This window comes from Schistocerca americana, chromosome 5 (assembly GCF_021461395.2).
Source record: "Schistocerca americana isolate TAMUIC-IGC-003095 chromosome 5, iqSchAmer2.1, whole genome shotgun sequence".
NCBI classification, from domain to species: Eukaryota; Metazoa; Arthropoda; class Insecta; order Orthoptera; family Acrididae; genus Schistocerca; species Schistocerca americana.
The window spans coordinates 386,594,716-386,619,921 of record NC_060123.1 but is presented as its reverse complement, the minus strand read 5'-3'; the positions used below and the strand labels follow the sequence as shown (position 1 = coordinate 386,619,921).

Below are 25,206 nucleotides of genomic sequence, written 5' to 3'. Positions count from 1 at the left end.
AATTTCACACAATGGTGGAATGATCACAGTCTGTCACATTTGAAATTTCTTGAGTACACTGGTGTGGATCATTGTGGATTAACTTGTTTAAATGATCTTTATCAAACCCAGAAGGTCTTTCTGAACATGGAGAGTCACTAGTAGCAAAATGATCCTCCTTAAAATAGGAAAACCATTTTCTTGTCATGCTCTGTACAGCAGCATAATCCCAGCACACAACACAATTGTTTCTGCCTCCACTGTTGTCACCCCGCTGTTGAATGCAAACAAAAGAATATGTCAGAAATGATCTGATTTATCTGCTTGACAGTCCATCTGTAGCATCCACAGCTTCACTCACTATCTTCAAATGACAAAATGGTGATTTGTAAACTCAGATAGCAACAGAGAACTACAAATAAAAAATAACAATCGACAAATAAACCCATAGCAACTGGAATACCAACATGTAAAACAAAAATGCTATGAACTTATGCCCCAAGCTAATATATTATGTTGTAGGGCATGCCCTGTGTATGGCAGGGGATGACCTTTTCAGTTTCTATTAGATGAAGTCCTAGGCAGTTACTTTTTTTTCATTATGCAATTCTGTTCTCATAGATACTGCAAAGTGGGAATTGTCTGATAAGTTGAAGATCAGCAACTGTCTCACAATTTAGTTTCATACATAACACAGTGATACCTTTGAGTGGAATCCACTGGAACACATTATTTAGCAAATGCTTCACAGCTGTTATTTGAACGGAGGACATGATGAATTACACCATGGAGCATGTGTACCCACTCCTCAAATTTTTAAACAGTTTCAGCATGTGGTCATAGGTGAAGTGAAGAACCTTTCTTTACCGTGCCAAGCACACACAGCTGCAAAACCCCCCAGGGGGTCCACAACTCTTTTGTGGATACGTGTGTAGCAAGCACGGGACGCCGAGCTAATGTGGCGCTCCTTCCTTTCCGGGCTGCATACCTTCCTATTCTGCATCCTTCCCCATCCCCCATCTTTGCCCCCCCCCCCCCCTCCCCCGTCACCTCCACCTCTTTCCTTCCCTTTCTCCCCCTCTGGGAGTATGTTTTGTGCCTACGTCCGGAGACGGATGCTCGAAAATGTAACACATTCTTCGCTTTCTGTGCTTGCAAGTCTTCGTCCTTCCTTTGTCCTTCTCTTTTCCTTACCTCTTCTCTTTACCCTTTCTCCGCTGCGGCGTTTGAGACCTCTCTTCTTTCCTTTCCGCTTCTTTGTTTTTCCCTTTCTCTTTTTTCCTCCCTGTGCGTGTCTGAAGGCCGACCCACGCATTTCCATGCGTAGCCGGTGACGGGGTAACGCGTAATTCCCCACCCCCGGTAGACAGGTAGACCACGTACGTACCCCCTGGTAACGGCCAGGCCCAGGGAGGGGTAATTACTCAGGCTGATACCTTTCGAAAGTGCCGATTGGTCCCTCCGTCCGTTTCTCGGGAGATGTGACCTGAGGTGTGAACAATCACCTAAGGCGGGAGTGCCCTCAGAGAGGGCCCCCACAAGGGAGGAGTGCGCCATCGGATACGCCGGTAATCAAGGCGGATACTTCCGCAATGGTTTCCTCATCTTCTACTATGTCTGCTCACAAGTGTAAGTTCAATGAGTCTCAGCCACAGACAGTTCTTCTATCGTTTCCACAGTTCCTTGTTGTTTCTCGGTCTGACGAAGGTCACGACTTCTCCACGGTCAACCCTTTCATTATTCAGAAAGGTGTCGACGCAATTGCAGGTCCTGTAAAGTCTTGTTCCAGATTACGAAATGGCACCTTGTTGTTAGAAACAGTCAGTGCCCTACAGGCACAAAAATTACTGCGTTCTTCACTGCTACACACCTTCCTTGTCCGGGTGGAAGCGCACCGCACTTTAAATTCCTCACGTGGAGTCGTTTATAAACGCTCCCTCGACGGTTTGTCTGATGAGGAAATTCAACACTACCTGTCTGGCCAGGGCGTAACTGCTGTTCATAGAGTCATGAAAAGGGTTGACATGAACATCGTTCCAACCCGTACTGTTTTCTTGACATTTGACAGAGTTCAACTCCCATCGAACATCAAAGCGGGCTATGAGATAATTTCCGTTCGCCCTTACATCCCAAACCCTACACGTTGCTATCGGTGTCAGCGGTTCAACCATACCAGCCAGTCCTGTTCCAATCCGGCCAAATGTGTTACGTGTGGCAAGGATGCCCATGAGGGTGCTTGTCCACCCCCATCCCCTCGTTGCATCAACTGTATGGGTGACCACGCTGCTTCCTCTCGAGATTGCCCCATCTTTAAAGACGAAAAGCTCATTCAGGAAATCAGAGTGAAGGAAAAGGTGTCGACCTTTGCTGCTCGAAAATTATTCGCCAGTCGAAAGCCCACTGTGCCTCAGACAGGTAAATGCAGCACTGTCCTTGCTTCTCCTCGGCCAACAAAGGAGGCGGCCACGCAGACTTGTGATCTCACCTTCAGTGCCACAGTCATCAGATCGGCCAGCGCAAAGATCGCCCGTTCAACCTCCCCACTTTCGCCTGCTCACACTAAGGCTCACCCTTCATCGGGTTCTGCTAAATCTCGAGCCCAAAAGTCAGACACCCGGACTTCCAAAAAAGAGCCTACACGTGAAGATTTTTTACGTACCCAAATTAACAACCATCAGTTCCTCCTTCATCTAAACATCCTGTTTCCAAGAAGGCCAATAAGAAACCCAGTTCCTCTCCTCTGCAACGGTGTGTCTCATCTACAGCACCACCTGGCAGTAGCCACCCTCGGCCGTCTTCTGTGTCGCCAAGGCGCACTGCTGGCGGCTGATCAACCGGCCGATCGCTGGTGGCAGGAGCTGCTCCTGAACAACCTATGGATCAGGATCTTCTGCCTTCGGCTGACTGCCGTTCCACACTGTCAGTCGCAAGCTCTGAGCTGTCGTTGAGTTGAGGGCAACCTTGGTCACATTCTTCCATTTTCTGAGCGCCCTATGTCCATTATCATTGGAATATCCGCGGCATTCGAGCCAGTCGGGATGAATTGTCGATCCTCTTACGATCCTACTCGCCAGTCATCTTCTGTCTTCAGGAAACAAAGCTGCATCCCCACGACCGCTTTGTTTTCCCCCATTTTCAGTCAGTCTGATTTGATCTCCCCTCTGTTGTAGGCACTCCAGCACATGGAGGACTCATGATTCTTCTCCATGATACTCTCCATTATCACTCAATCCCCTTAAACACTTCCTTCCAAGCTGTCGCTATCCGTCTTTCCGTTTCTGGATACACCTTCTCTCTTTGTACTTATAGATTCCATCATCCACACCAATGGCACGAGCTGATCTCCTTCATCTTCTTGGTCAGCTTCCACCACCCTATTTGCTGGTTGGGGACTTCAATGACCACCACCTGCTTTGGGGATCTCCACATCCCTGTCCGCGTGGCTCACTATTGATAGACGTCTTCCACCAAGCTGATCTTGTTTGCCTCAACATTGGGGACCCTACATTTTTGTCTGCGTCCACGACAAATTTCTCTCATTTGGACCTTTTGGTCGGTACTGTTCCGCTAGCTCAGCGCTTCGAATGGATCGCCCTTGCTGATATACACTCGAGTGACCACTTTCCATGTGTCCTTCGATTGCAGCCACACCTGCCATACATGCGCCCGGGACACTGGAAGTTTGCCCAAGCCGATTGGACACTTTTTTCGTCTCCAGTGACATTCGATGACCATCACTTTCCTAGTGTCGACGATGAGTTCACTCACATTACAGACGTTATACTTTCAGCTGCGGAACGTTCAATACCTCGCACCTCCGAATTGCCCCAGCACCCCCCCAGTTCCGTGGTGGAACGAGGCATGCCATGACGCAATACGTGAGCGGCGGCATGCTCTTCGCGTTTTCAGACACCATCCTACATTAGCCAACTGTATCCGCTATAAGCAGTTCTGTGCGCAATGCTGTCGCGTCATCCGCGATAGCAAGAAGGCAAGCTGGGACTTCTTTACTAGCTCATTTAACACCTTCACTCCCTCCTCGGAAGTTTGGAGTCGGATTTGGCAGTTATCTGGTGCGCCTAGTTTCTCCCCGGTCTCTGGGCTCACTGCCGCACATGATACATTAGTGGACCCCGTCGCAATTTCTAACTCATTGGGTCAACACTTTGCTGAGATTTCGAGCTCTTCAAATTACCCACCAGCGTTTCTCCCGAAGAAATGCGCTGCGGAAATGCAACCTCTTGTTTTCTCGTCTCAAAATCGCGAAAGCTACAACACTTTTTTCCCCATGCGGGAACTCCAACATGCACTCTCTTCTTCTCGCTATTCCGCCCCAGGACCGGATGGTATCCACATCCAAATGTTGCTGCATTTACCATACCATAGTCTGCGTTACCTCCTTCGCCTTTATAATCGAATTTGGACCGACAGTACTTTTGCCAGACAGTGGCAGGAAGCTATCGTCGTTCCTGTTCCGAAACCTGGAAAGGACAAACATCTCCCCTTTAGCTATCGCCCCATTTCTATCATGAGTAGTGTATGTAAGGTTTTGGAGCGTATGGTGAATTGCCGTCTAGCTTGGTGGCTGGAGTCCCGCAGTCTTTTAACACCTGCCCAATGCGGTTTCCGAAAGCATCGTTCTGCAGTTGACCATCTTGTTGCCCTCTCCACTTATATCATGAACAATTTTCTCCGGAAATGCCAAACGGTAGCAATATTTTTTGATCTGGAGAGAGCATATGATACCTGTTGGAGGACAGGCATCCTCCACACACTGTTCTCTTGGGGCTTTCAAGGTCGGCTGCCCCTTTTTCTTCGCGAATTTATGGCAGAGCGCACATTTAGAGTGCGGGTGAACACTACTCTCTCTCCCATACTTTCTCTCAAGAAAACGGGGTACCCCCAGGGCTCTGTGCAAAGTGTTGTACTGTTTGCCATTGCCATAAATCCCATTATGGATTGTCTCCTTCCTGATGTCTCGGGCTCCCTCTGTGTGGGCGATTTAGCGATCTACTACAGCTCTCAACGGACCAGCCTTCTTGAACGACGTCTTCAAGGATGTCTGAATCGCCTCCACTCTTGGAGCATCGAAACCAGCTTCCGCTTTTCTCCCTGTAAGATCGTTTGTGTTAATTTTTGGCATTGTACGGAGTTTCTTCCACCTTCCTTACATCTAGGACCTGTCAACCTTCCGTTTTCGGACGTCACTAAATTCTTGGGTCTTACGTTTGACAGAAAACAGTGCTGGTCCTCCCACGTTTTTTATTTTTCGGCTCGCTGTCTGCGATCCCTCAACACCCTCCGTGTCCTGAATGGTACCTCCTGGGGAGCGGACCGAGTGGTCCTCCCCCGCCTCTATCGCACCTTAGTGCAATCGAAATTGGACTATGGAAGCATAGTTTACTCCTCTGCTCGGCCATCTATTCTTCGTCGTCTCGACTCTATCCACCACCGTGAATCACGTTTAGTGTCTGGAGCTTTTTACACCAGCCCTGTGGAAAGCCTTTATGCTGAGACTGCTGAACCTCCGCTGCCCAATCGGCGAGCTGTCCTTCTGAGTCGTTATGCTAGCCATCTGTCTTCCATGCCTGCAAATCCGGCTCATGACATTTTTTTCGACGCCTCCTTGGATTTAGGGTATGCAGGCCGCCCTTCCTCCCTACTACCACCAGGAGTCTGCTTCCGTCAACTGCTCCATTCTCTTTCCTTCCGCTCTCCTAAAACTTTCTTGACAACTTGGGGGTACAGCACCGCCTTGGCTCTGTCCCCGGACCTGCCTGCTCCATGACCTTTGTCAGTTTCCCAAGGATGGTACCCCTTCACTTGTTTATCATCGGGCATTTGCTGCTCTATGCGCACAAATGAAAGATGCCACATTTATTTATACTGATGGCTCAAAAACATCGTTAGGTGTTGGGAGTGCCTATATTGTTGGCGACACCCCAAATCGATTTCGACTTCCTGACCAGTGTTCAGTTTATACTGTGGAGCTTTACGCTGTTCTCCAGGCTGTCCAATACATCCGTCGCCATCAGCGGATACAGTATGTTATCTGTTCAGATTCTCTCAGCTCTCTCCTCAGTCTCCAAGCTCTCTACCCTGTCCACCCTCTGGTCCACCGGATTCAGGACTGCCTCCACTTGCTCCACTTCGGGGGCATCTCTGTGGCGTTCCTCTGGCTCCCAGGACACTTTGATATCTGTGGAAATGAGGCAGCCAATATAGCGACCAAGGCAGCAGTCTCTCTTCTTCGGCCAGCTATTCGCATGATTCCTGTCGCCGATCTACGGAGTGTTTTATGTCGTCGTGTTGCTTTTTTATGGCACGCACATTGGTTGACACTTCCCAATAATAAATTGCGAGACGTGAAAGCTCTTCCCTGTGCTTGAACCTCTTCCTCCGGATAGGGCACTGTCTTTTTAGCCATCAACATCTTTTATGTGGCGATCCTCCCCCACTCTGTCCCCACTGCTCTCAGCTGTGGATGGTAAGACACCTTTTACTTGAGTGCCCCTATTTTACTCCATTATGCGTCCATCTACAGCTGTCGCCTGATATATCTTCCATTTTAGCAGATGACACACGCTCAGTCGATCGCGTTCTCGATTTTATTAGTGCCAGTGAGATGACGTCAGTCATTTGAAGCTCTTTTTGGAGACAACCAACCCCCTTCTGTAGTGGTTTTTTAAAGCTTTCCTTCTGTTTTTAGTTTCTCTAATTTTTTGAGTTTTGTTCCCGTTGCTGCTGGTTTCCAGTTTCGTTTTTTAGCTTTTCCTAAGTCACAGACCGGACGCTAATGACCATAGCAGTTTTGCGCCCTTGAAAAAAACCAGCTGCAAATGTTGGATTGAAATCGTGCTGCAGGACGTCATAGCGTTTCAGGTCATGAGGAGAAGATGTCTGCAGCTTCTTGAAGTGAGTAGTAGTGTGGCACGTTTCAGTTTTCTGTAAACTATGCCACTGGATATGGTTTTACACGAAATAGCCAAAGAGGATTTGAAGATGAAATGGAGTTTGGTCTCTCATTTCCCCTAAATTCGTATTTGAACTGAGAGTGGAATGTTCACAAATTTTGCAGCATTTTTGTTACGTCGTTTTCAATTATAGGTGAATCACTGTTGATCTTTTTTTGCTACTTTCACATAAAAGCAGTTGAATGGGTTAAAGCTGCTATGTTAGCAAGGAAGCACACCTGTCCTCATAGTAACTGCAATAGTTTGGCCATAATGTGTAAATGGTATTTCATCAGACCTTCAACTGTCCATTGCGCAAAACTCTAGCATAATATCAGTGCATCTGATATTGGGTGCTTGAGCATGGGATTATTCCATCTCTGAGATCATGCAGGCCCATATCATGTACGATATGATAAAGGTGTCACCAATTCACAGAACCAGTGAGCAGCCATGCTGTCCAGAACTGTCACCTTACTTTGATGTACAGGAATGATTGTACAACATTTTTTTCCCTGATCATTGCATGGAACTGATTGCAGAGATTAGCAACAATGCCTGAACACTACCTCTGGACTCTCAAAGCATGGCAGAGGTTGGGCAGGGCTGTTGAATCTTGGTTCAATTCAGGGGAACACTACATGCAGTGATGCATCCCACTTGCCAACAGGAGACTGTTCAGGCAGGTGATGGAGGTTGTCTCATGTGGTGGATATTTATATGTGGTGAAACAGGACCCCTTATACATCTGACATTGTATCTAACCAGCTACTGATACAGGAACCTACTATCTGATCATATTTGTGTGTTTCTTCAGCACAGCATCTCACAAATAACTTGTAATCGCAGTAAAACAATTTACCACCCTGTCATTCCTGAATTGTGGTTTAAGGAACCCTCAGAGGAAATGATGGTCATCTTACCTCATTTCTGCTGAACTCATTTTGGACATTATTGAGTGAGATGTGGTCTCCTTGGATCTAGCTGTGCCCAATATCAAAGAATTGTTGGTGGTGGCATTCGTAGATTAGGGGGGCTTCCCAACACCCACACCTTCGGATATTTCATCATTTTGTGGGATCAACTTTTGTATCTTTGTGTCATGAGAGTCTGTCACCTGGAGTTTGTTCCAGTGTGTGGAAGCTGCCTGTACTACTTCATCATTACAGAAATGTTGAAGAAATAAGAATTTATAGGGAGGTAAGAAAAGTTGAAAAATTTTGCCATAGTATGGATGAACAAACAAAATGTGCTGAATCTTTGTGGGAGAGTTATGTTCTGAATCAACTCATCAACTGTGTTGTGTACCTATCCATGCTGTTCTAAATAGACTGTCACGGTTTTCCATAGTGTTTTATTATAAAGGGCTCCGTACATGATCAGACAATTTTCAGAACTTTACTGCATGTACCAAATATTTGATGGTGTGCGGTGGTGTTTGATATGTTTGTCAAACATAGAACATGTTTGAGAGAAATTTTGATTGACAGGAAATTTGACAAGTTTAGTGGTCATTGCTTATGTTGAAGTTTCGCCACATGTGTAGTGAAAAAGAGTTTTACTACAATTTATCCCACTGTATTGTGAGTTTTTACAACTGTGGAAACAATGATCAAGGATAAAAGAATAGCACTAGCAATTACCAAAACGATAGAGGTGGTTTGTCTTTCCCAGCCATACAAGGGTATTATAAATGATTGAGATGATTTCACAGATTTACTGTAGCTATGTTATTTGACATATTATCACAGGGTTTTGTACACAAGTAGAACAAAATCAAAAAGCTTTAATTATTATTATTAATATTATTATTGATAAGAGTGCTTCATATGTGACCCCTCCTGATTCTGCAGATATCAAGCTCATCCCATTTCAGTGTAGCATGTTCCTATCAATCGGTTCAAAAATACTGTTGATTTGAGCTCGCAGTTCGGTAGGTTTGTTGGTAGAGGAGGTGTTAACACTGAATTTTTCATGTAACTTCACACAAGAGTGTGGAGGCCTAACATGAATTGCTGATCATCAGCCCCATCATGACAGATCCATCGGTGTCCCAATTTTCTGTTTAAGAATCTGTGAACATCATGATGGGAGTGGGGTAGAGCACCTCCTGTTGGTAGGAGCACACTGTCGGCCTCCAGTTGTTGCATGAACCAATATTCCGGCATGTCCAAATACATGTGTCATGTAAAAGTCTTTTTGCAGAAAAAAAAGGTACCATAAGCTTTAAACCATGAGACAGTGCTGTACAATAGCATAGGGATTCCTTGTCCCTCAGGTTCACACATTGTGCCTGTTCACTGTATTATTTATGAGAAATGTTGCTTCACCATTGAAGAGGGGTTTCTCACAAAACTGTCTTCTTCCATAATTGTTGCAACTGTGACAAAAATTCAGAGTCTGACTTTGACATTGGGAGTTAGGGGTTGTAGTAATTGGAAGCAGTAAAGCTTCAGCTTCAGTCGCTTCCTTAAGATCTGCCAAACAGTCGGTTGTGAGATCTTTCAGCTCTCTGCTTGCTCTGTTCGTCGATTTCTATGGGCTACGTGCAAAACTCGTATACGCATGATCAATCGTTTCTTCACTTTCTGCAGGCCGACCTATTGATTTCCCCTTGCAGAGGATTCTGATGCTTTAAATGGCACATACCATTGCCGAATGGAATTGGCAGTTGGTGTATCTTCATTGAACTACATTATGAAGTGTTATTGCACTGTCATGACAGACAGATGTGAATGCTTTTCAAGCCCAACATACACTTTCTCGGTACCTGTTGTCAAAATTTTTGAGTTTATCTATGTGTTTTGAGTTTTGTGCCAATATGTCAATTAATCTAGCTACAGTGAATTTATGAAATCGCTTCAATCATTTATAATAACCTTGTATATTATGCAGGAAGAGATTAAGAACAAATTCTGTGCACGGCATACAAGTGGAAATACAATTAAAATTTTTTAAAAAATACAGATAAAATAAAGTAAAAATCAAAGTTCTCTGGTTCTTCCACATGATATGTAGGCTATATGCTCCCACATTGTAATACCTTAACAAAATGTCATTGGAGGAACAAGTAAATGAGAAATAATTTTCACATGCTTGTGTTTTCTGTTTCTGTGTGAGGGTGAAGTGACTCTAAACAAGATGTTAAATGTTTCGCTGTCTGTTTGTAGAAAGTTGATGTAGTCATCAGGTTCTGAGTACAATGTAGATTTACTTGTGTATATTTTTCTCTCATTTTATACCATTCCCTGGATGAGCATCTTGTTTTCTTCTTCTTCTTTCAAGACGTTGCCATAGTCAATGTTAGAAATGTTTTATTTGCATTTGTATTGATTCCCAATTGTTTCAGAATACAACATGAATGATTAGCACCTGCTTCAGAAGTGAAATTAAGTTGGCAAACTTGTAAGATTGTGTACGGGCTTGGTTGACACATCCATGGTTCTATAAGAGCAAATTTGACAAATAAGTTTGATTGTATATGGGAACTCTGACATTAAATGTTCTGTGTTTCACTTCTGTGCAAGTCATTGGTGAATGAAATGTATTTTCTGTCTCCAATAACTAACATCTGTTTTAATGCTAATACAGTTAGCATGAATGTTGTCTTGTGGGAAGGACCATCAACCAACATGTCAGTGCATCAACTTCACCTAAATTCCTAAGATAAATCAAACAGTTGTCCATTCATCATTTGTGCAAATACTATGCAATAATTTGTTGCCGTCATTTTGATACAACTGCACAAATGATAGTGCTATTTCTACACAATGGGCTTTGTGTTTACACATTAAGGTCTTTGCCTCTCACCTAGCTCACAATTTCCTGAACAACAGATGCTTCATTACTACTGACCCAAGGATATGTTGAGTATGAAAGTGATAATTGCTCTGTAGAAAAGTGGAATGTAATTCAGGTGTGTAAGTTGTCAGAAAAATACTGTATAATTAAAAGTAATGAGTTGTGCCTGTTGGTTGGTGCAGCGTATGGCTCTGGAGTGAGGCAGACGGTGAAAGGTAGTGGTAACTGTGGGTTTACTGCAAATATCTACTGGGGAAACATTTCCTGCCATCTTCCACCACAGGAAAACATACCAAGGAGTCAATAGGAACAACAAAAATTGCAATATGCTGCAAAAAAATTTCTAAAACCAGAATTACATATAAATTTTTCCGTGCTTCTTTGTAATGCAGTGAAAATAATATGAGGATGTTTCGTATTCTTTTAGGAAGTGAACCACAAAATGTGATATGCATAGTGAGATGATTAACAAAAATGAGAAAAGGCAACCACTCAGTTAGTCAGTTGATGGACAGTGCATAGAAAATAGCACAGAGATTTGCAGATAACACCAGCACACTAGAGAAGGAAAGGCAAAATTTTAAGTACCACCTCGCAAAACTAAAGTTGCTTAATGAATTTTTTGACACTGGTCTTGCTGCAGTGGTTTATACCATTTCCTGTCAGATCACCGAAGTTAAGCATTGTCAGGCTTGGCTAGCACTTGGATTACATAACTGTGGGAAGCACAAATAGAAAGACATTTTTATTAGTGCAGCTAGCTATACCTATGACTTGGTGACACCAGAAAAGAAAGACAAAGCGGTAAATTACAAAGCCAGATGCAGTCAGATAGAACGACAAATTTCATGGCTATTTGGAGATTTGGAGAAACAAATTAAAGACCTGCAAATGAAAATTACTGTACAGGATGAACAAGAGTTCACCTTTACAAACAGCCAGCCTCGGCAGCAGCCAGTGGAACAGTGGCACATAATGTGGTCACGAGTTCCTGAATGAAGAGACAAGTGTTGAAGTTGCTATCAGAGAAGCCTGAGGTTTGGTTTGCCATGTTGGATCTAGCATTCATGCTGAACAACATGACAGAAGATTACACTAAGTACATGGTGGTTGTCAATAGCCTGGATGCACAAACGGTAGAGGCAGTGTCAGATGTTGTATTTAAATGCCCACATGAGACTGGTACTTTCACTTGAGAGACACAGTAATACAATGAAACTTCCTGGCAGATTAAAACTGTGTGGCAGACCTATACTCAAACTCAGGAGCTCGAGTCTCGGTCCACCACACAATTTTAATCTGCCAGGAAGTTTCATATCAGTGCACCCTCCGCTGCAGAGTGAAAATCTCATTCTGGAAACATCCCCCAGGCTGTGGCTAAGCCATGTCACCACAATATCTTCCTTCAGGAGTGCTAGTTCTGCAAGGTTCGCAGGAGAGCTTCTGTAAAGTTTGGAAAGTAGGAGACGAGATACTGGCAAAAGTAAAGCTGTGACAGCGAGGCGTGAGTCATGCTTGGGTAGCTCAGATGGTAGAGCACTTGCCCACAAAAGGCAAAGGTTCCGAGTTCGAGTCTCGGTCCACCACACAGTTTTAATCTGCCAGGAAGTTTCATATCAGCACACACTCCGCTGCAGAGTGAAAATCTCATACAGTAATACAGTGTCCATGCACATCCATAGACCAGCAAATGCAGCAGGTCGTGCACCCAGAACGTATTGTCAATAGGACACCTTCTGAGTTTTGGCGGCATCTCTTGAAATATCGTAGAGGAGATACACTAAGACATGTTTGACTCACATTGATGCCACTGTTGTTGAAGGCGGTGATTGTCACATGTACCTCTGATAACATTAACTCTGTGTTGTCAATGCAGATAAAAGAGATGCAGTAGTGGGACAAGTAAGCAGAGCAGCAATAACACAAGATGTGGACGGTGACAGCGCTGTGGAAGCTGCAGCCTATAAGGCAAGTGCTGAGAGTTAATGTTGATGCACAACTCCGTGATGTGAAGCTACAGACTGACATAATGCATAAGTAGCTGTCTATGCTAGTGGCATATCTGTCCTGGACGACAGAGGCAGGCACAGGTGGGATGAGATGAACTTATATGTTGGTACCACAAACAGTTAGGCTCAAGGGCTACTAGCTTCACTTCACGTTCCTCATTCCCGAATGAGCTCAGTGCAGTGCAGTAAGCGTAGCAGGCCGTATGTTTTCTGAAAGTTACCAAGATACAGATGAGGTGACAATCACTACAACCATAGTAACTGAGTGTGAAATCGTAGGAAACAAACAAGGTTCTGCACTCATGGTTGGACCAATTATGTGAGAGAGTTTAGCCAGGACAACAGAGAGAAAACTATCCATCTTTTGATTTGCAGCTCCTTGTATTGGCCATGTTTGCAGTTAAAATTGTCGGATGTGAGGTCTGCCAGTTAGGCAAAACACCGTTTTTCTCAGTACCCAGTGCCGAAGCATGTTTGGGTACTGAGAAAAACGGTTTTTCGCATAACTGGCAGACCTCATATCCAACAAGAGAGAAAATTGTTTGACTACTCACATTATCTGGGCACCTTTACGTAAAGGACCAATAAACAAACTGACATTACCTAGTCCAGGGCTTCACAACATACGTGCTCGCGGAGCAAGTTGTGAGCAGCAAGGCGCGAGCACGGAGCAGCGCGAGCACGCTACCCCCACTACCGGACCAGAGCGGAGAGTGGGGAGAGTCACGTGGGGCACACAACAGCTGCCGCCAGTCAATGTAAATCTGCGGCCACCTGCAGGGATATCACTCACGAATTATTACTGCGACAAAAGAAACAAATAAAGGAGAATGTACACATGCCACATAATTTTATTAGCTTAGTGTATGCCTCTACATTCGTATTAATTTGTGAACTGTTACACAATAAAAGATGTCACTGAAGTGTGGGATTCTCGGTTATCTTGTACTTTTTGCTCTTTACAATTGCGTCTGTGTTCGGAGTAATTGTTCTTGTGCATTGTAGGCGCAGCGTGCAATTTAAATTTCGATCAGACAATGCGTTTCTCAGGCGCGTCTTGTTACATTTCATTGCAGAGAACAGTTGTTCACAAACATACGTGGAACCGAACATTGATATTATTGTAGCTGCCAATTTGTGCAAACGAGGAAATCTATCCTGAGGGAAGTGTCTGTAGAATTCCAAAATGTTTTTCTTGTTCTGAAATTTGTCTCTGTATTCTATCTCATACTGGACGTCAATAGTTTCTAGTTGCAGCTCAGGATGAATCTCTTCAATATTCGCCGAATATGGAGAGGAGAATGGATCAAAATCACTGTCTAGTGCTGTCAGATCTTGAAGGCCTTGATCAAATTCTTCCTTAAGGGCAACTAAACTATGTGAATAACGTTCACAGTCTTTGTGAACACCTTGCACAGATGATAATTTAGGAAAATGAGCTAGATTTTTTGTTTCCAGTTGACTCACCCAAAGCGTCAATTTCATTTTAAAAGCTCGTGTTCGACCTATGAAATGAGTAATTAGCAGATCTTTACCTTGTAGTGAAATGTTCAAAGCATTCAGATGGCTAGTTAAATCTGCTAAGAACGCGAGATCACATTTCCATGAAGGCTCTTTCAATTCAGGAACACACATGTTATTTATTTCCATGAACATATTTATCCCATCTAATAGGCAAAAAAATCGATTTAATAATTCGCCACGACTAAGCCAGCGGACCTCGCTGTAATAAGGCAGGCTACCATACTGGCTTTCATGCTCAAGAAAGCTTTTAAATTGCCTGTGTTGTAGCCCATGCTTCCTTATATAATTGGTTGTACAAACAACAATACTCATCACATTTTTTAGAGTGATACTCTTTGCACATAAGTTTTCCTGGTGGATCGCAAAGTGAACGCCCCTTATTTCATTTGGCACGGTCAGTTTTTGCATTTTCTCTTTCAACAGCGCAACGAAACCTGACTTTTTCCCTGTCATCGCTGGTGCACCGTCTGTAGGCACTGAAACTAAAGAATTCCACGACAGTCCTATATTTTCAACACTTTCTTCAACACTACTTAAAATATCACCTCCGGTTGTAGTGTTCTTCATGGCTACTACATCGAGGGCTCCTCCCTCACCTGAAGATCTCTATTAACACCTCTAATAAATATGGCAAGCTGCGCTGTTCCAGTGATATCGACACTTTCGTCCAGAGCTAGACAATACACCATAAAATCTTTACAGATATTTGCAGGCTGGCTCTGGACGTCATCTGCCATGTCCTGTATGCGACACTTAATGGTCATGTTAGATAATGGCACAATCCAAAACTGTTCAACTTGATATGGACTCAAATGTTCCGCTGCAACTACCAGACATACTTTTATTAAATCGCCATAGTGAAGGGGTGCAGGGATTTTGCTAAAAGCAAAGCCATTTTGTAACTCACTCTGAGAGCTGCCTCAGTTGATTTTTCTTCGGATAGCTTTCTTTTAAGTTTAATAACTTCCTGTGCACGATCTGGTCCATCACATTTTCCACTTCCGTAGTCTTTCGCGTGGTACGACATATAATGTCGCTGCAAATTAAATTTCCTAAAAGAATTCAGCGTTTTGTGACATACTAAACATTTTGCAACACCATCTTTTTCTGTAAACAGATACAATTCCTCCCAATGGGGGTTGAACTGCGAAAGCATGGTTGGGGTTACACAACGGCGACTTGACATGATTCTTAACCAGCGAAGTGACTGTTAGAGCTGATAGTAGTACTTTAAACGTTACACAGTCGGCACGAATTCAATAGGCACGCTGCGGCCCTATTCAAACGTGCGTGCGCATTTCCCCTCCCTCCTCTCCCTCCCTACTCCGCGACCTTGCACCTGCTCGCGAGCACGTGCCTGAGCAGAGGCGAGTACTCGCGCTCAAAACCGGCCAGTTGTTAAGTCCTGGCCTAGTCGATACGGCTTAGATATCACTATGCTGCCACATAAACGTACTTAAGAGGAAATAGTGGGTGCAGCACTTCATCTAATGACCACCAGCAATTCACTAGTTAAGACATATGGTGAACAATAAGTAACAGTACATATCGAGTTCAGTGAGAGATTCAAATGGAAGTTTGTACTAGCAGAAGTGCCCAAGTCAATACTGGGAGCAGACTTTATCCACCACCATGGGCTACAGCTACAGCTGAGCACAGCACAAATTAGACAGAAGAGTTAGGTAACTATGGGTGCTGTAGCAGAGTTTCAAGCAATGCTGTTGCTTACTTAATAATGCAGTTTCACCAGAATTGGGCCATAAGGTGCTTCACAACACTGTGCATAACATTAAAACCACAGCAGGTAAACTGGTTTTTCAAAGGCTGAGAAGACTGGCCCAAACTGGTTTGCAGGAGCAAAAGCAGAGTTTGACAGCATGTTAGAAGCGGGCATCGTACGGAGATCAGATAGCCTGTGGGTGTTGCCCTTGCACCTGGTTCGAAAGGATTCAGGCACTTGGAGACCCTACAGGGATTATCATGCACTAAACGCAAGGACATTCCCTGACCACTACCCTGTTCCCATTCTACGGGATTTTACAAATGTGTTGGACAGAACCCAAGTTTTCAGCGTGGTAGACTGGCCTACAGCCAGCTCCTAGTGGCTGAAGCAGACATTCGCAAGACTGCCTTCATAACCTGATTCAGCCCCTGCTGTATTGATATTTTCACAGATGGCAGAAGTACATGAAGACCAACTGAAGATGGCGTTCAAGGTAATCAGGAAGTATGGGCTAATAATAAACAACACTAAGTATGCCCTCCAGCAAAAACAAGTCACATTCTTAGGGCGTGAAGTATCGGTGTTGGGTATCCGTCCTCAAAGAAAATGTGTAGGCCATTAAAAACATCCCACTACTGCAAACAGGCCCTGCCATCGATACCTGCCATGCAACAGACCTTTGAGAAGGTAAGACACAATTTACAAGAAGCAATACTTTTGGCACACACTGCTCATAATGTGACATTGACAGTTGTAGTGGACGCCAACCAGTTTGTAACTGGTATGGCCCTGCATCAAAAAGTTGAGCATAGTTGGAAACCTTTAGGACTTTTCCTCAAAAAAGCACAAGCTAAGTTGAGTGTGTATGACAGGGGGCGGCTGGCCATTTATGGGGCATTTCAATACTTACTTTCGTATGTCAAAGGTTGGCCTTTTACAGTTTGTACCGATCATAAGTCATTTACCTTCACATTACGGGGGAGGAAAGAAGCTTGTTCTCCACAGCCATTCCACCAGCTGGAATTCAGTGGGCAATTTAACACCTATATCAAGCTTATAAAATGGATGCACAGTATCATGGCGGATTTGTTCTCAAGGGTCGGTGCATTTTATACACCAGCAGATTATGATCAGCTAAGAACAGAGCAAGCCATGGTTGGACATCTAGAGCAATTATTGCAGGACAACTCGATGTCCCTTAAACTCCAGCAAGTGTGGATATTATGCAAGGAGGGACTCATTCAGTGTGACTCACAGCCTAACACAACCATCAAATTGTTGATGGAATGTAACAATACTATGAAAAGGAACGTTGCTACTCACCACATAGTGGAGATACTGAGTCGCAGATAGGCACTACAAAAAGACGCTCACAATTAAAGCTTTAGGCTGTTAAGGCCTTCAACAACAATAGACCACACACACACACACACACACACACACACACACACACACACACACACACACGTCATGCACACGTGACTACAGTGTCAGGCAATTGTATCCACTGGTCGTCTATTTTTGACAAAGGCCTTATGGGCCAAAACCGTTATTTGTGATAGTCTGTGCCTGTGGCTCAGCATCTCTGCTATATGATGAGTAGCAACTTTCCTTTTCTTAATATTGTTACATTCCATCCTGGATTTTCTGTTGTTTGAATTCTTGATGGAGTAATTTTTGTGGCCTGGTATAAAGAAAAATTTCTGGAAGATGGTGAGCAAGTGCCGACCCCGTCAAAAGTGTAATCTTATAGTGCATTTAAAATCAGTCGCAACTTTTGACGTTTAACTGACCAGAGGGGGACGTGACACCGTTGTCCAGGTAACACCAATGGCAAGCTGGCTTTCCACACCAGCCACCAGCACTTCGGCTGGTAAAGCGCCCCTTTTGCCACATCACGAGTAAACAGTAGCATGTGGTGTCAAGCATTAGATGCATCAGTGTTTGTCAGCTCTTGTAGTAAAGTCATATTTTCTGGTGTCGAAGTGTTCTGTAGTCATCAGGTATCGTGAATAAGTGTTTTGTGTTGGCGTTGCATTAATGACAACAGTGCAGTACTTTTGAATATGAGATTTGCAATAAAAGTGTAATCCAAGAACACATTCACCAGGTGGGAAGGTAATGTTCTGCTGCAAAACATACCTCAGAATTTGATAATAGTAATGGACAAAACGCCATACCACTCTGTTGTGATGCATAAAGCTCCAACAACGTAGTGGCCGAAAGTGGATATTTTTCTCGGGGTACAAAGAAATGTTTCATGAGATAAAGTTTAACCTAGCACGTATAAGGTGACATTAATGAAACTTTTAGTGTTTTACAATCCAAAACTTCACGATACCATGTCGACGAACTGGATAATGGTAAAGTACGTAGTTTAATCAGGCTTCACCCATATCATGCTCATTTAAATCTGACATAATATATTGGCCTAGGTGAAAAGTAACATGGCAAAAAACAGGAAGAAGTTTACACTCACTGAGACTGAAATGCTGATAAAAGAAGCCCACTGCAAATGTTACACGACAGGACTGGGCTTGAGTTGTCAGCCATAATACCAAAAAGGTAGTTGAGGAGACATTGATTCATGAAGGATTGTGATGAGTTTTGAGGAATTCGTAACTTCACCTGTTTCCATGTTAAAATCTGCTTCTCTTGTTAAAACACAGCATAGTTTGGAAATATTCATCTCACTAACATTGAAATGCAGTCGAAATTGAAACAGAATCCTGAAATAGTGTACTATTAAACTAACAACTTAGTGCAAGTCAGGTCAGTAGTTTATGAAACAGCAAATTCTCAGTACACAAATAAACATGTAACTTCTTAGCTTATATTGTTACAAAACCCACAGCAGTTCTTGTTTCATTGTGGTCCTCAATAATTACGTTATTTCATTGAAAAAAATCTGTAGTCACTTGAATATTGCTGTAAGGAAATCCCACTTATTAATCATATGGCAGAACAATCTCATAATCATTTTCATTTGCCAAAATCTTGCTTCGATATCTCAAAACATTTATGATACAAGAAATTTATGAATATTCCATTCTAGTTTTTTTACTGACCCAAGAGTTCATGTCAAAGTGCTTTATGTACATTCCATTTTCTCAAGTTTGGAAACAGACAGTGATATCCTGGCAAGTTTAAAGAGTAATTCAATATATTATGTACATTTAATACACAGCAACAGGTAACCTAACATGCATCAAACACAAATTCATAGGGAACCTATTTTTCACTGCAAACTAAGATTTTCTTGCAGTAATTTACCTACTACTGAAATATCACAGTAACTATGACTATTAACAAAATGATAGGTGGTTTGTCATGAAGCTGACAGCTTCAACTATAGGATGTGAGAGAATGAGAGTTTATTACCAAATAGTTTCTATAAAATCATTTCAGAAAAATTGCAGATCGGCCAGTTTGTTGTTCATGCAGTCAAGTAACCCTGCCATGTTCCGCAGCGACTAGGACTGGCATTATACTGTGGACGTCTGCTCACGCATGTTACACACACTGACAACTATGCGTCCCTCCACTTGCTCTGTGCTGAACTGTCAAAAGTCGCAACTTATTGTAAACACACTATAGCAGAGACATTCACAAGACTGTAGGAGACTCCCCAGAAGCAACAAATCAACTTTTCCCTGTGCACAAAGACCTCGAAGGCCCACTGTCGCCATCTGAGGAGTACTGTTATTCATTTGCAGCAATAGACAGGTATACTTGTTGATCAGAGGCAGTACCTGTCAGAGTCATTTCAGCAGAGACTAAACGGAGGGCCTTCGTAAGCGCAACCGCTATGGTCGCAGATTCGAATCCTGCCTCGGGCATGGATGTGTGTGATGTCCTTAGGTTAGTTAGGTTTAAGTAGTTCTAAGTTCTAGGGGACTGCTGACCTGAGATGATAAGTCCCATAGTGCTCAGAGCCATTTTTTGAGGGCCTTCGTAAACACATAGGTGTCATGATTTGGTGGATGTCCATATCACATCACCACCGATCAGGGGCAACAGTTTGAACTGACCCTGTTCATAGAGCTGTCTACATTATGTGGATTCCGACATCACCACAGGATCAGCCACCATCTAGCAAACAATGGGATGGTGGAGAAATGGCACAGGATGTTAAAAACTGCATTTATGTACCACAATAACTCAAAGGTGACAGCCTTTCCACTAGTTTTTTTGGGGCTGCAGAAAGCCTTTAAGACTGACATGGAGGCCTCCAGCACTCAAATGGTTCGTGGGGAAACTTTGTGCCAACTGATGGATTTTTATGTAGCACAACTGACCGATACATCATCAGAGCCACCGTATGTGCTGCAGTAGATTAAGAGGCTAATAACTACACTGCTCCCTTCCAAAGCCTCATGACATGGTGTATGAAAAGTGTTCATACATAAGGACATTGCAATGTGCTCGCACGTCATGTTAAGAACGGATGTGGTATGCATGCTGTTGCAGCCCCTTATTTAGGATCTTTCCAGATGCTGAAGCAAAACAAACATACATTATAGACAGCATACAATGATAAGCTGCTGACAGGGTTGTAGAGGAGCAACAAACACCGACTACTTTCACAAGGACAGGTCAGCGTGTTCTTCACAAGTATCAACACATACCAGGAGCTCCACTCTGCCAGGAGGGGGAGATCTCTGAGGAAAGCACCTGCTATAGACGACGAATACAGACATATTTATTATTCTTTGGTCAAGCAGCTGAGTTGTAATGAAGCTATTCTTTGGTAGATTTAGTGTTGACAATTTTTTGTTATTGATCAGGTTTCAAGTTGTTGAATGGAATTTTGGAGAGAAATAAATAGGTACAGTGCTTACAGTAGTCTTTCCATGCAGTGCAGATTGTGCAACAAGCTATATATCTATACAACTATTTTTTGAAAGTGATAATTAAAACTTTATGAATACCCCTCCTACTTATTCCACTTTGTTAGTGGTCTGTGCCATTTTGTTTTTCTCCTCTACTGGTGTGTTACAATACTGTGGCAAAAGGTTTCTGTGTGCCAGTGCTGCAGACATCTATCTGCAAGTGAACAGAAAATTAATTGTGTAACTTTATTTCTCTTCCTGTCTGAACTATTTATTTTCCGTAGTTCATTTCCATACAAGGCTACACTCGTGACAATTGACTTTAGAAAAGATTTCGTAAAACATAAATATATATTACATGCTAACAAATTTCTCTCTTTCAGCGGTATTTTTCTTGCTATTGCTGTAGAAAGATTTGTTGACTACTTTTAGTGCCACATTTTCTAATCTCATTCCTCCATAATTGCCTGATATAATTTGATTACATCTCATTACACTTATTTACTGTTGTTGATGTTCATCTTATAACTTATTGTGAGAACACTATGCATTCCACTCAGCTGATCTTCCAAACCCTTTGCTGTCTGTTATGGAATTACAGTGACCTCGACAAACCACAAAATTGTTATTTCTTCTACACAGACATTAATTCCCTTTCCAAATTTCTCCTTGGTTTCCTTAACTGCTTGTTCAGTGTACAGATTGAATAACTGAAAAACATGGGTGATAGGCCACTAATCTGTCTCCCTCCCATCTCAACTACTGCTTACCTTTCATGTCCAGTGACTGTTATAACTGCAGTCTTGCTTCTGTGCTAGTTGTAGATAACCTTCCATTCCCTGCATATTTTCAAGCTACCTTCAAGATTTCAAAGAATGTATTCTAGTTAACATTCTGAAAATTTTCTCTAAATCTACAAATGGTATAAATGTAGTTTAACTTCACATGATCCTACCTTTCTCCAGAACTCAAACTAATCTTCCATAATGTCAACTTGTACCAGTTTCTTCAGTTCTGTAAATAATTTGTCAGTATTTTGCAGCCATGGCCTATTAACTGATGATTTAATAATATTTACTTCTGTCAGCACCTGCACCTGACATGGCTGGCTCTCTCACAGTGCTAATTAATGATAAGGGAATTTCACCTACTCGAAAGGCTTTCTTTCAATTAAGGTTTTTCAGTACTATGTCAAATTCTTTTCACAGTATCATATCTCCCAGCTCATCCTCATCTACTTTCCCTTCCCTTTCTGTAATATTGTGCTCAAGTCCATTCATATTGTATAGACCCTCTATATATGTCTTCCACATTGCAGCCTTCTTGGCCTGCCATCTGAGCTCTTAATATTCATACAGGTGACTATCTTATCTCCAAAGTTCTATTTAATTTTCCTGTAGGAAACATATCTCTTTTACATAGTCAAGTGTGCTTCTACAGATTAAAACATATTTGAAATAAATTTTACTATATTATGGATGTACATTTACTGACATAAACTGTGTAGACTGACAGAATTAATGTTAAAAAGGTTAACTGTTCTGTAGGCAGAGCAAAGATGACAATGAAATTTTATTGCTGTTATGTTCAGTCACAAATCTAACTGGCAGTCGTTAAAAGAATTACGGTTGACAATACCACCCGTTACGAAGACAGTTTAGTGAGTGACGGGAAGTATCATCTATAAGGTATTATTATAAAAACAAAGATGAGGTGACTTACCGAACAAAAGCGCTGGCAGGTCGATAGACACACAAACAAACACAAACACACACACAAAATTCAAGCTTTCGCAACAAACTGTTGCCTCATCAGGAAAGAGGGAAGGAGAGGGGAAGACGAAAGGAAGTGGGTTTTAAGGGAGAGGGTAAGGAGTCATTCCAATCCCGGGAGCGGAAAGACTTACCTTAGGGGGAAAAAAGGACAGGTATACACTCGCACACACGCACATATCCATCCACACATACAGACACATGGTGTCTGTATGTGTGGATGGATATGTGCGTGTGTGCGAGTGTATACCTGTCCTTTTTTCCCCCTAAGGTAAGTCTTTCCGCTCCCGGGATTGGAATGACTCCTTACCCTCTCCCTTAAAACCCACTTCCTTTCGTCTTCCCCTCTCCTTCCCTCTTTCCTGATGAGGCAACAGTTTGTTGCGAAAGCTTGAATTTTGTGTGTGTGTTTGTGTTTGTTTGTGTGTCTATCAACCTGCCAGCGCTTTTGTTCGGTAAGTCACCTCATCTTTGTTTTTATAATAATTTTTCCCACGTGGAATGTTTCCTTCCATTATATTGATACATCTATAAGGTATCATATACATGTTGAAAATCTCTGACGCATGAGCGTTTGCCTTTTATAGGGGAGGCCCTGTCTCTTTTGGCAGTGTGAGAAAATTACTTTCTGATAACTCTGGTATGTTACTAGGGTAGTTGGAATTTAAAAAGTGACACACAGTATATGAGAGATTAATTATTGAAAATAGTGTGCTTCTGGGTGCTTTGCCAAGTTTGTGCTCAAAATGGAATCAACTACTTGGCAAAACATCCAGAAGCATCCTGTTAATTAGTCGGCAGGTAGTGCTGTACTAACTGAAGAGGTCTCGCAAATTTAACCTGGGGTACTTGTTCTAACAGCTAAAAAACATGAAACAGTCACATCTACAGTGGCTCAAAACTGCCGTGTCTGGACTAAGGACTCATTAACCAAAAGATGTTGCTACTTTTCGAACAATATTTTAACTCTTAGTAAAGTTATTTTCTGTTTGTTTGTGTCTAGAGTCCAGGAGGAAAATGTTATTTCTTAGCAAAGTGTTCACATGTTGTTCTACAATAGAAACATGGGGCAAATTGAAGTTAATATGAAATTTTGCAAGTCATGCTCGTGGTAACAGCACTTCTAGCAAAAGTTAGAGCGCCCGGTACAAGAATCTGGCACAGTTTCTGTCTCCTACAGAGGTTAATTCAGTTAACTCTGCATGGGAGGCACACAGAGTTTTGAAAAAGCAAGAAATTGCCTTGGTCCACAAATTTGCTATTAGGAAATATCTGATTTTGTAATTTTCTCTGATAATATTAAGTAGTACGATTTGATCCCTTAACATTTCATGTGTCTGTACAGTTCATTTTTCAGTGCATGCATTGCTGAATTTGCAGCAATTTAAAAGGGTACAACTATGTAAATATTCCTCAGTCACTTTTTGCAATAATCAATGTCCTTTTCATATTTCAGGTGGCAGTGAATATAGCAAAAGACACTGGCTCAACTGGTCTTGTTTATGTTAGTACCAATCCCAAGTTTTCACTTAAGCAAGTGGAAAGTTTCTTCAACTTCACTATCCCATGTGGAGTATGATAATGAGGAAGACTGCTATAATCTGGTGTAAGATTTTGTTTTACGTATCTACATGGGATTTTAACAACTGCACAATCTCTCATTTTGTTACACATGAGCTGTCACAGAGAAATTTTGATGACTTTGTATTGTTCGAACTGATGTTCATGATATATTTATACATTTTTTATGACTGGATTTATTTAACAATGCCAAAATATTTACATTGTAGTCATTTGATGCTAGTCATTAATGTAAGAAAAAAGAAGCACATTTACACTTTTTTAAGTTTTTGTTATTTAAATTTTGCTGTTAACCAATCACAAAGGCTGTCTGTGTTGTAAATATTTATACAAGTAATAACAAACAATTTTTGAAATTATCTATTTTTACACTGCTGCTCTTCAGTACAATGTTATAGTCACTGATCTCTCTTAATGTATTATATAATTAAACAGTTTATTTTATATCGAAAGTTTTATTTAATTTTCGCTATGTTGTATTGGGCATTGTCTTTCCTTTGATGACTTCCATATCATAAATACTCTCTTCGAATGTCATGTGGTGCCATAATTGTAAAGGTAACATATTCTTGGGACTATTTAAAATTAGAGCAGTTGGAGCAAACTTACTCGGATCTCCGTTTTCCATTCCTTTGTTTAGCACATTGCTTGTTGCAGTGAAGCAATCTTTTCAATAGGGTTTTTGTGATTTTCAAATAGCCAGTTTGTTTGTGTCACTTTCTTCGAATTGAGAAGACTTGCTTCTGATTCATCCTGAAGTATGACATTTAAGTATCATATACAGAATGCAAAAGAGAAGTTCAAACAGTGGATGTTGAAATTGAATAGTATGCTAGTTTTTATGGTATAGTTGAAGGTGTACCAAGTGAGAACATGGGTACAAATTGTCTTGTTATATTGCTGCTAAATGAGATTGACTTGGTATCTGCTGTAAATGTTTTCAATTCTTCCAATTTTTTTTTTTTTGTCACATTGTGTGGCTTGGTAGGTAAGTGCCAGACAGCAAATCAAAAAATCTGGGGATTAATGCCT

General features: G+C 42.2%; 1 protein-coding gene across 1 annotated transcript in view; it reads left to right on the top strand.

Moving 5' to 3' along the window:
* Positions 1–24,528, top strand: part of LOC124616039 (protein XRP2-like) — a 50,545-nt gene extending 26,017 nt beyond the window's left edge. Inside the window, exon 7 of the mRNA XM_047144264.1 lies at positions 24,050–24,528. Within this exon, the coding sequence (XP_047000220.1) occupies positions 24,050–24,172 (123 nt within the window). The 3' untranslated portion in view covers positions 24,173–24,528. The remainder of the gene's footprint in view (positions 1–24,049) is intronic.
* The last annotated feature ends 678 nt before the right edge of the window (positions 24,529–25,206 follow it).